The 11,737-nt window shown below is 36.8% G+C and overlaps 3 protein-coding genes across 3 annotated transcripts in view; all 3 read left to right on the top strand.

Moving 5' to 3' along the window:
• Window positions 1-1,531, top strand: part of LOC112504345 (DNA repair protein RAD51 homolog B) — a 3,971-nt gene extending 2,440 nt beyond the window's left edge. Inside the window, exons 6-7 of the mRNA XM_025108281.1 lie at window positions 666-795; window positions 1,098-1,531. Of these exons, the coding sequence (XP_024964049.1) occupies window positions 666-795; window positions 1,098-1,343 (376 nt within the window). The 3' untranslated portion in view covers window positions 1,344-1,531. The remainder of the gene's footprint in view (window positions 1-665; window positions 796-1,097) is intronic.
• Window positions 1,532-5,019: 3,488 nt separating this feature from the next.
• On the top strand, window positions 5,020-9,519 carry LOC112506455 (sucrose synthase-like). Its single transcript, XM_025110505.1, has 12 exons — window positions 5,020-5,108; window positions 5,203-5,332; window positions 5,543-5,694; window positions 5,806-5,998; window positions 6,443-6,874; window positions 7,041-7,214; window positions 7,299-7,415; window positions 7,711-7,877; window positions 7,977-8,201; window positions 8,441-9,004; window positions 9,116-9,254; window positions 9,339-9,519. Exons 1-12 carry the CDS (start codon window positions 5,023-5,025, stop codon window positions 9,369-9,371), a joined length of 2,412 nt encoding a protein of 803 aa, XP_024966273.1. The 5' UTR covers window positions 5,020-5,022; the 3' UTR covers window positions 9,372-9,519.
• Window positions 9,520-10,940: 1,421 nt separating this feature from the next.
• LOC112507937 (auxin-responsive protein SAUR76) lies at window positions 10,941-11,502 on the top strand. The gene has a single exon (XM_025112692.1). The coding sequence runs from the start codon at window positions 10,991-10,993 to the stop codon at window positions 11,351-11,353; it is 363 nt and encodes a 120-aa protein (XP_024968460.1). The 5' UTR covers window positions 10,941-10,990; the 3' UTR covers window positions 11,354-11,502.
• Window positions 11,503-11,737: the final 235 nt, after the last annotated feature.

The raw sequence follows: 11,737 nt of genomic DNA, 5'->3' as shown, positions 1-11,737 counted from the left end.
GGGGGGGGGGGGGGGAGGATGTATGTACACGGTATACCTTGCCTCTACCCCAACAGGTAGAGACAAACACACAGTTAAAGCAGGAAAGAGTAAGAATGACACACAGTAAAAAAGCAAGAAAGACCAAGACTGACACACAGTAAAAGCAGGAAAGACYAAGACTGACACACAGTATAAGCAGGAAAGACTAAGGTCCCGTTTGGTTTGTAAGAATGGAATGAAATTGTGGGATTTGGATTTTGAATCCATTCTAATCCCATGTTTGGTTTGTTAGATTGTCCGGATTTGAAATCTTAGGATTTTTGAAATCCTTAGGAGATGCTTGGGATTTACGGGATTTTGTAGGATTGTATGGAATAAGGTTCTAAAAAACGTTAAAAACATTTGTTTTGTATTAATCGGTTAATAAAAATAAAAATTAATTATTTATATAAATAATTTATAATTATTTATAAATAATGGAATCCGATTCCATTCCAACTTCTACAAACCAAACGCACCAATGATTTTAAATCCATTCCAATTCAAATCCCTCAAAAACAATCCTGCAAACCAAACGGACCCTAAGACTGACACAGTTAAAGCAGGAAAAGACTGAGACTGATATACGGTAAAAGTTGGAAAGACTAAGAATGACACACAGTAAATGTACTTATGGTTTGCAGGTTTGCACTTATGATAGTGGACAGTGCAACTGCTCTCTATAGAACTGATTTCTCTGGTAGAGGGGAGCTATCTGCCCGCCAAATGCATCTTGCAAAGTTTTTGAGGAGCCTTCAGAAGTTAGCAGACGAGGTAATACTCCGTCCAATTCATCTCATGTTGAAGGTCTTAATTTTGTTTGGATGCTAAACCTTTGTTTAGGAATTATACCGCTACTAACTACAGAAATAGTCTCTCTACCCCTTGGGTAGAGAAAGGGTCTGCGTACATTGGGGTCCTTTGACAAGTTTAAGGACGCCATTGACTAAAATGTGACTTTCATAAACAAGAATGCTTAGAAACCTGTCAGAAGGTCATGGATTTAAAAAACATCATACCCGTACTCCAAGTGAAATATACTTGGTTTGGTTTATGATTACGTTTTTTTATATTAGTTTGGTGTAGCGGTGGTGATCACGAATCAAGTTGTGGCCCAAGTGGATGGTTCTGCTATGTTTGCGGGGCCTCAAGTCAAACCAATTGGTGGTAACATCATGGCTCATGCTTCGACAACAAGGCTAGCTTTGAGGAAGGGAAGGGGAGAAGAACGGATTTGTAAGGTGATTAGTTCGCCATGTTTAGCCGAAGCTGAAGCCAGGTTCCAGATTTCTGCAGAAGGTGTAAATGATGTCAAGGACTGAATACCTTTTTTTTCTGTTTCAAATTTGGTTGGGTTTTGGTGAACACATAACAATTTGAGCCAAATGGGTTTGCTTTTAATCCTTGATCTCAAATATTTGGTTAAGAACACAGTATTCAACAAAAGTTGGATAAAGAGGATTCCCCATTTGATCCAATTTATTGGAATCTTGATGCATATGTTATGTTAGGTTAGTTGATGATCAATATAAACATAGTAGCAGTCAACATGAATGAGTGTGCACTCAATGTTTAATAATGAACACTGTTTATATTGACAACTTGTTCATTGGTGAACGCTATTCACCCGTCACACATACGTATACATTCAGGTATGTGTTCATTAATGAACAATTTCATATATGCTATATTTTTATTGGTAAGCAATGTTCATAAGATATTTATATATAACAATTGTTCATTTCACACCATTCATAAGTTACAGTCAAGGAATAATTAAAGCTTGATGTCGGTTTCAAAACGATGGAGTAATTACTGGAAAAGTAATTAATGCTAAAAGAAATCTTCCTACTTTTTTCCGAAATTATTTTTTGTTCTTGATTGTTCACCTATGTTTATTAAGGGGCTATTTGTTTGCCTCTTAATGGTGACATTAAGAGGGAGCCTCTTAATCGGTAAGAGGCAGGGGCTGTTTGGCAAAAAAAATGGAACCTCTTAATGGTGACAAACGATTTTGTGTCTAATGGGTTGCCTAATGGTTCAGAGACTTATTTTTCCAGGATTACCCTTCCCCACATCTCCTCTCCTTCCAGCTTCATCGTTCCCCCTCCTCCTCCCACGCATCGTTCTTCCTCCCAAACGATCTCGCCAATCTCTCCATCTCACAGACCTGCCTCCTTTTTCATTCCCTCTCTTCGACAATGGCATCGGCAACTAGGCCCGCCTCTGCTTCTCTGACGGCGACACTCAGGTCATCGATGCCAAACAGTGTCCAGGTCATCAGTCAAAGCTCTGGTGATTCAGATATAAACCCTAATGATTATGTGCCTTCAACTTCGAAGCCTCCAAAGGTTATACATCTCTCTAGAATTCTGTGGTTTTTGATTATCTCCGTTGATTTGCCTTTTGATTTTGAGGTTTTGCTCACCTTTCAAGATCGAATGCTAGATTTATCTATCTATCGTAGGTTTTGAGATCTATCACTTTTGATTTAGGCACTTTTGATTTATCTATCGTAAGTTTTGAGAAGGGTTAAAATGGTAATTTACTGTCATTCAGAGAACAGTTACCAAACAACATTATTTCATTCAGCACTTAACCATTCTGGCCCTCTTAACCATTCTGATCACTTAATCATTCTGCACCAAATCATTCAGCAACCGCCAAACAGTCCCTAAGCTTCATTTTTTAATTTGTTACAAAAATGTCATGATGAATTTTATCCATAGATCACAAAGATTAAAGAGTAAGATTGGTTCACTATCACTTATCTTATTAAGTAACGTTTTTAATCATTAAAATAAATTGTTTGATAAATATTTTTTATTTGATAAATTTTTAACGATGGGAGTGAATAATGATTTTGGACCAAGCACATGACGTGTCATCATTTTTTTGTTTGACAAGAAACCGAATCTTGTCGGGCTTTTAAGATGTAACAACCGAGGTCCGAGTGGGAAAATTGGTGTACGGAAATTATTTGAATGAAATTATAATAAATTATTATAAATTTGGAATTTTTAAATATTAATAAAAAAATTAATAACAAAATAAAGATTACTGTGGGTAATGTTAAAACCATCCTCAATGCACATATATCATTTTGTTATAAATCTAACTTTACATTAAGAAAACCATAAGGATCTTATTCACCTATTTTAAGGGTTGTTTACCTAAATGCTTACCAATAAGTGCTTACGGTTAGGAGTCAACACTATAATTTATTTGATAGGTAAGATTGTAGTATATCAAAACGGTATTGTGCGCAACAATATATATGATGAGCGTTTATCCGGATAAGAGTCGTCATCCTCACTTACCGGGTAAGACTCTCTATCCTTATAATCGCTCTTACCAGGTAAGATTCTTGGGTCTTGCCAATTGCCATGTTCGTCCAGTGAGAAAAATTGCCCGATAAGTAAGCGTTTAGCCATAAATTATGTTTTAGATAGTTTTGAGTTTGGAATACCATCTAAGGAGAGTAGCAAGTAGGATTTAAGTCATGAATTTGGATCAGCTCTTGTTTCTTTAAGGATGTAAAAGTATATTTTTCATTACGTATGATTTATTATTTGTGACTATATTCGATTATGGTATTTAAAAGTTGCTTTTTTTGGTTAAAGTGGCTCTTATCTCATTTTTTTATTAACCTTGATATCCAACCAGTTATGTCAGTCGACTAATTTCAAGACGACCATCTGCTTTGCTGGTAGCCTGTCACCACATTTGAACCTCTATGGCAACAAGAGGATTTTTATTCCTCGTTGGATTCGAACATGAGACCTCCATGCACCTTTGACTTTATCGGACGAGGTGCGTGTTTACAAAGCTTTAGTAAAATACATGTTATTACGTCACACGTGATTTATTTTGATACATGAAATTATGTGATGCATTTCAGTTCAAACTAACATGTCGAGGCAGTACGATAAGTGGCGATATATTATGTGATGAACGAATGATTTTTTATGAATATTTTTATTCGTGAAATAGTGATCTTTTATAAACATGTTAATTTCTAATATTATAATTTTTAATAAACTTACAATATTTAAATGAAAAAAAAATTAAAATTAAACGTACAATCCTATAATAGAAATTGTTCATGTTATAATAAAATAATTTCAAAAGTACAATGCTATAATAAGAAATGTTATGTCAGCACTATCTTATATGTGGACAGCTTACGTGAACAATGATATAACAAATAAACCTGATATTATGAGTAAATTTAATCTAAAAGGTTACTGAACACTATAATGGTTAAAATTTTAACAGTATGATGTTCTAATGAAGAATATTTTGTAAGTACATTATTGTAATAAAAAAAACTAAATATAAAATATCATTATAATTTTTTTTTATAAAAATAAATTGCTATTTGATACATTTTACCCCATTATATTTAATTTTACAATCACATGCCATTAACGTTACATATTTCTTTGATTCTTTTGAGAAATATTCTTGGACCGTTGCTCATAATAGAGTTTAAATCTTCTACGGTTTGATAATTTGGATGGTGAAGGTGGGACCCACCCAGGGGGGTTTGGCATTTGGCAGTGGGTAATTTTAGAGGTAGAAGACAAACTTATAAAAGTGAATGGGTTTTCCTTTGCCTAACCCCCAACCAATGTTCGAGTTTCGGTTGTAAACTTAAGTGTTATTCATCATGAATAATGTGTTATTCATCATGAATAATGTATCATTCATCATATCACGTTCTTATTAATGATCAGTGAGAACAAAAGGCCGTGCTCTCATTGTCTCTTAGAGTACAGTAAAAAAAACATGTTTATAACTGAACTTTCTTAAATAAAATATCTGACATATTTTTATACGATGAATTTTGGGACATCAGATTTTACTTGGTTATTTATATGGTTGCCTCATTCACCTCCATCCATCCTCCATTAACCCATTTCTCATATTCACTTGCTTTGCTTTCCTTTCCTTTCTACCTCCTCCACCATTATTGTTCTTCGATCGATCAACCCGTTAATGGCCGATCGAGTTCTCGGTCTTCGTGATCGCGTCGATGCTGTTCTCGCCACTCGTGGAACGGAAATCCTCGCGCTTCTTTCAAGGTACTACCCATTTAAAGTTGTAGTAATTCCAACACTTTTTGTGATCTGGGCATGTGCTAATTTGATTTTCTTGGTTTTTGAAACAAATTTGCAGGATTGAAAGCCATGGAAAAGGAATCTTGAAGCCTCACCAGCTTCTAACTGAGTCTGAAGCTATCTTCTTCAAGGATGGCAAGAACAGACTCCATGATGGTGTCTTTGATGAAATCTTTAGAAACACCCAGGTGTTTTTCCCCTTTTTCTCTTTTCTGTAACGACTCCGATAGAAAAGTAGATTCGTCAGGTTTTTAGATCATTTCCAACGGAGGTTCTCTTAAAAAGCTACTTTTTGTTACTGTATCACTTTCAACCCATGGTTTTAAGTTGAACTAGAAGTTATTGGGCGAGCTTGTTGCTTTAAGCTGAATCTTGATATCGTATGAATATGATCGTAGGAAGCGATCGTGCTGCCTCCATGGGTTGCGCTCGCTGTTCGTCTGAGACCTGGTGTGTGGGAATATGTAAGAATCAACGTGAATGTCCTTGTCGTTGAGGAATTAACTGTTGCCGAGTATCTTCGCTTCAAAGAAGAACTCATCAATGGAAGGTAACCTTCGTTATCATTTCTGTCATTCAGACTGCTTAATCCATTCAGAACTACAGAATGAAAAAACGAGTTCGTTGTTACTTATGTTTTTACCAATTTGATCGGTTGCAGCTCAAATGACAACTTTGTGCTTGAGCTGGACTTCAAACCTTTCACTTCGTCCTTCCCCCGCCCGACCCTCACCAAATATATTGGAAATGGGGTCGAGTTCCTTAACAGACACCTCTCTGCTAAAATGTTTCATGACAAAGATAGCATGAGTCCGCTCCTCGGTTTCCTCCGAACCCACCATTACAAGGGCAAGGTATGATTTTCTCACAAGCAACTACAGTAAAATCGGCTTTATAGGATGTCAAATATGTCTAAATATCCTAATAAACTGATCTATACGATCAAACAATTGCACGTCCTATGTAAATGTGTTATAATAAGTTGATAGAACGCTACTAAACGTCCTAATGCAAGACAATGTTGAAATAAAACGTCCCATGAGTCTTTTTATATGACATATCATTTGAAAAGGCTGTTCATATAAAAAGTTAATTGGACACTTTATTTCAAAAGGGTTTCCAAAAAACCTGTTAGGATGCCCAAAAACCGTTTTAACAGAGCTTATTGTAACACTTTTACATAGGACAAATAATTATTTGGTCCTATAAATTTAAGTTTTATAAAACAGTGTTATTAGTACATATTTTGTGTATGAAAGTTTTGAATTTGAATGTTTTGTTGTTCATATGCTATGCAGACAATGATGCTGAATAACAGGATCCAAAATCTGAATGGTCTCCAATCTGTGTTGAGGAAAGCAGTAGAGTATCTAACCACACTCTCTGCAGACACCCCATTTTCGGAGTTTGAACATCGATTTCAAGAGATCGGTTTGGAGAGAGGTTGGGGCGATACCGTGGAGCGAGTGATGGAGATGATGCATATGCTGCTCGACCTTCTCGAGGGTCCTGATGCGTGCACTCTCGAGAGATTTCTTGGAAGAATTCCAATGGTTTTCAACGTCGTGATTCTATCTCCTCATGGCTATTTCGCTCAAGAGAACGTATTGGGATATCCTGATACCGGTGGCCAGATTGTTTACATCTTGGATCAAGTTCCGGCTTTGGAGCGTGAGATGCTTAAAAGGATCAAGGAACAAGGACTCGATATCGTTCCCCAAATTCTAATCGTAAGTCCTGGATTTTCGCGCTTGCTGTAACAATCCATCCCGCATGGATAGAGAATTCTTTTATAAACTCAAATTAAGTGGTGGGCCACCACCAATTCCATCGTAGTTTTAAAAAAGTTGATCTGAACGCTATTGGGTCAGTCTGTTGATGGTTTGCCGTGTCCAGGTGACAAGGCTCCTTCCTGATGCAAAAGGAACCACCTGCGGGCAACGTCTTGAGAAAGTTTTCGGGGCGGAACATTCTCATATTCTTCGGGTACCCTTTAGAACCGAGAAGGGTATCCTACGTAAATGGATCTCCCGTTTTGAGGTTTGGCCGTATCTCGAGACTTTCACCGAGGTAATCTCGAGCTTTGTTGTTTAGAAACCATTTTTCTGTAAATGTATGCATACTTCAGCTGTTATAATCCTCGAATTCTATTAGGATGTTGCAAAAGAAGTTACTGCAGAGTTGCAAGCAAAGCCGGATTTGATCATTGGTAACTACAGCGATGGAAACCTCGTTGCATCGTTGCTCGCTCACAAATTAGGCGTCACTCAGGTACGTCGTTACGAATTCCATTACAACGAATTGGTTTTACAGAACGCCAAAAATGTCTAATTATGCTAATAGATATGAAATATGTTGATAGTATGGATAAAGTTGTCTATGTGGATTAATCTGTTTATAATTTTTGTTTTGGAAAGTTTTTCCGTAATGGAAAGAGCGTGTGTGTTTCAAATAAACTTGGCCTTTTGCATAAAGTTCCTCCTAGATGCTTACTGAATAAGCCACTTTCTATATCATTAAGCATTTCTCCGATTAGCTAACTAGAGGAATTGACCGTGTCCCGCAGTGTACCATTGCTCATGCACTCGAGAAAACCAAGTACCCCGATTCCGACATCTACTGGAAGAAGTTTGAGGAGAAGTATCACTTCTCCTCTCAGTTTACCGCTGATCTTATTGCAATGAATCATACCGATTTCATCATCACAAGCACTTTTCAAGAAATTGCCGGAAGGTATCGATGCTTGTGTTATCTTTACTGATCTTTTCGCGAATCGGATTCATCTCGACATCTTTATGAGACCTTAACGAATGGACTTGATCGTAATCTTAGCAAGGACACGGTGGGACAGTACGAAAGCCATACGGCTTTCACGATGCCTGAACTGTACAGAGTCGTTCATGGGATCGATGTGTTTGATCCAAAATTCAACATCGTTTCGCCCGGTGCTGATACGGGGATCTACTATGCTCAAACCGAGAAAGATAGAAGATTGACTGCACTCCACCCTGAAATCGAGGAGCTTCTCTTTAGTTCTGTCGAGAACAAGGAACACCTGTAACGTTAATTCCTTCTCTCTCGGTCTTTACTATATGCACTACAACAAAATCCGGCTTTATAAAGCACTAAATATGGCTAAATGTCGTTATAAACTGTTTTATAGGACTTTAAGTATGTGGGAACGAAGAAATTAAAGGTGTTATAATAAGTTGATACGAAATTTAGACATATAACACTGATTTTGTTGTAATGATGGCTTATATTATAAAATATTCACATATGAATAAATGGTGCAGATGTGTTTTGAAAGACAAGAGTAAACCGATTCTATTCACAATGGCGAGGCTGGACAGCGTCAAGAACTTGACCGGACTAGTCGAGTGGTATGCCAAGAACTCGCGGCTTCGCGAATTGGTGAATCTTGTTGTTGTGGGCGGAGACCGAAGGAAGGAATCGAAAGATCTTGAAGAACAAGCCCAGATGAAGAAAATGTATTCCCTTATCGAGGAGTACAAATTAAACGGGCAATTCCGATGGATTTCTTCACAGATGAATAGAGTAAGGAATGGTGAGTTGTATCGCGTGATCGCAGACACCAAAGGAGCTTTCATTCAGCCTGCGTTTTATGAGGCGTTTGGATTGACGGTCGTGGAGGCCATGACCTGTGGGTTGCCAACGTTCGCAACCCTCCATGGCGGCCCGGCTGAGATCATCGTTCATGGAAAATCTGGTTTCCATATCGATCCTTATCATGGTGATCAGGTGTCCGAGCTGCTTGTCGAATTCTTCGACAAGTGCAAGAAAGATCCCGCTCACTGGGAGACTATCTCGAAAGGTGGCTTGCAGCGGATTCAGGAGAAGTAAGCTTCTCAAACCAAAAACAACTGTTGTTTTAGAGTCTCGTATCGGCTAGACTTGGACCATTTTGGCACAAAATCGAAACTAGTTCATTGAGTATGTTAAAACTGCAGATACACATGGCAAATATATTCGGACAGATTGTTGACACTTGCTGGCGTATACGGATTCTGGAAGCACGTTTCGAAGCTCGATCGCCTTGAGATCCGTCGCTATCTTGAAATGTTCTTAGCTCTCAAGTATCGAAAACTGGTAAAATTTCTTATAAACCATCCATCTGTCTGTCCATTTGTYGTTGTTAGCAAGAAATCGACATGGGTTTGTGTCATTTTTCAGGCCGAATCTGTTCCATTGGCGGTCGATACCTGATCGTGCTCGGTCCCGAATCTCGTTAAGCCGATGTTRGCGAAAGGAGTCATGGTTTAGGATATAGTGATAGCGATAATAAAACGATTTGTGGGTCTTGTAACTCTTGCTGCTCTAAAAATTATGCATGTTTGAAGTTGGTTCATTTCATAATATCCGAATCGGTGACGCCTGTAGTTCTACAGCGGAGTAACTTTGCTTAGAGATTGCTTTTTAGCAGCTTAATGAGCTTAATGGAGCTTACAGCTTATTCAGTTAGTTATACATGACTGTTTGGTAGTGGCTTAATGCTATAAAAGATGACTTATTCAGTAAGTTTCTAGGGAGAGGTTTATGTAGAAAACCAAGTATTTGGTCATAACTAAAAAAACACGCTCATTCCATCTTTGAAAAGAACCTTCCTAATTTATACAAACAAATTAACCCACACATACAACTTTATCACGACTAACCAAACAAACTCTTAAACGCTCCACTAGCGTTAACCGTCGAATCAAAGTCAGAGGGGGTGTTTGGGATTGCTTATTTAAAACAACGTGTACTTTTTTTGTAAAAGTGTTTATTAACTTATATATATAGTGTCAAACCGGAATTATATAAAAAGTGTTGGATTAGCTTATGGTGGTACCAAAACGCAATAAATTGATAAGTTATTTTTTAGTGTTTGACAAATTTTGCTTATACATGTAAAATAACAAAAAAGAACATTCTTCCTTACTATTGCCTTATAGGAAGTGTGTGAGATTGCTTATTAACTTATTTGATTTTTTAACATGTTAAAAATTTATTTTTCATTATTTATAATAATATCTTTGACAAAAATATCAATAACATTAATACAACAAATGTCGATCGATTCTAAAGAGAAATTACAGAAACARAAATCACAAAAATCGATTTATGTTAACAATCACAGCAAGATTGATCGATTGAATATGAGAAAAAATCACAGAAATACGTGAGGAAKAAGAAGGTCGATAATCTATTTTGATTTMTGGTTCGATTTCTCTGATTTCACAAGTTCGATTGTCGGTCGCTTGAGGAATGAGAGGCGTAGGATTCAATTTCTCTGGTTCATATCAAAAACTAAAAAGGGTTCAAAACGTAAATTGTTAATAAGTTGAATTTGATAAGTTAGAGATGACTGACTTATAAAAAACTGCTTATTATATCAGTTTGGCAACGGGTATAAACAACCCTTTTTTCTTCCCCGTCCAAACATTTAAAACAACTTATTACAAGTATCACAACAGAATAAGTCAATAARCAGYTTTCATWAGCGATCCCAAACATCATCAAACCCTTTTTTCTCAAAATATCGAAATCGGTGATTGATAATTTGTATGGATTATTATAATCTCATGTTCTTGGAAGGTCTCAATCACCAAGAAATCACAAGAATATTTTGAGACAATGAAGAATGGGCCTAAAAGCCTCCTGTTTGTCCCAACAACACCAAGATACAATTAATAATATATACATATAATATACATATAATATATATATATATATATATATATATATATATATATATATATATAAAGCCCATAGCCACAGGCTGTGTATATAAGAAACCAACTTCCATCTATCTGTTTCTCTCATTATCTCCACGCAGAAAACTGATGGCCAAAGGAGGGAAGCTAACAAAGATCAAGTCTGTGTTAAAGAAGTGGCATTCRTTTGGTAAGCCGGCCGGTCTAGCCAAGAACGGTGCATCGACCTTGACTTCCGATGAAGACGACTACCATAACTTGAGCCATTCTCATGCGGTGTACGTTGGAAAGTCACGGCGTCGCTATCTTATAAGCTCGGACGTGGCCCAACACCCGTTGTTCCAAGAGGTGTTGGAACGATCGGGTGATGGGGATTCCAGCGTCACCATCGACTGTGAAGTCGTGTTGTTTGAACATCTATTGTGGATGATCGAAAACGCAGATCCTCAACCCGACGCTTTACATGAACTCGTGGAGTTTTACGCTTGCTAACGGTTTCGGTTTCGGTTTCTTGATTCATTCTACTTGTAATTCATGTTCTACCATTCATCTTCTTTGTTGAACAACTAGTAATCCAATAACTTTTGATTTGTTTTCTGTAATTTGCTTTTGATTTGTTTAAGTCGATATATTTATTCTAGTTTTTGCAACCCCACAAGCTGTGTTCTTCACATTTCTTTGTTTATATATATATATATATGTGTATATATATATATATATATAGGGTATATTTCTTTTACAACCTTGTGCATTTGTACAACCCTTGCAACCCAATTAATTGAGATATTTATAGAAATGATGGGAGTTCATTTATTATGATTTGAATATTTATGAAATATAAATAGAGTTCATTAATTATGATTAATACTTTATATT

This window comes from Cynara cardunculus, assembly GCF_001531365.2.
Source record: "Cynara cardunculus var. scolymus isolate 2C chromosome LG 2, CcrdV1, whole genome shotgun sequence".
In the NCBI taxonomy this organism is placed as follows: domain Eukaryota; kingdom Viridiplantae; phylum Streptophyta; class Magnoliopsida; order Asterales; family Asteraceae; genus Cynara; species Cynara cardunculus.
The sequence above is the reverse complement of the archived record's forward strand: the minus strand, read 5'-3'. Positions and strand labels throughout refer to the sequence as shown.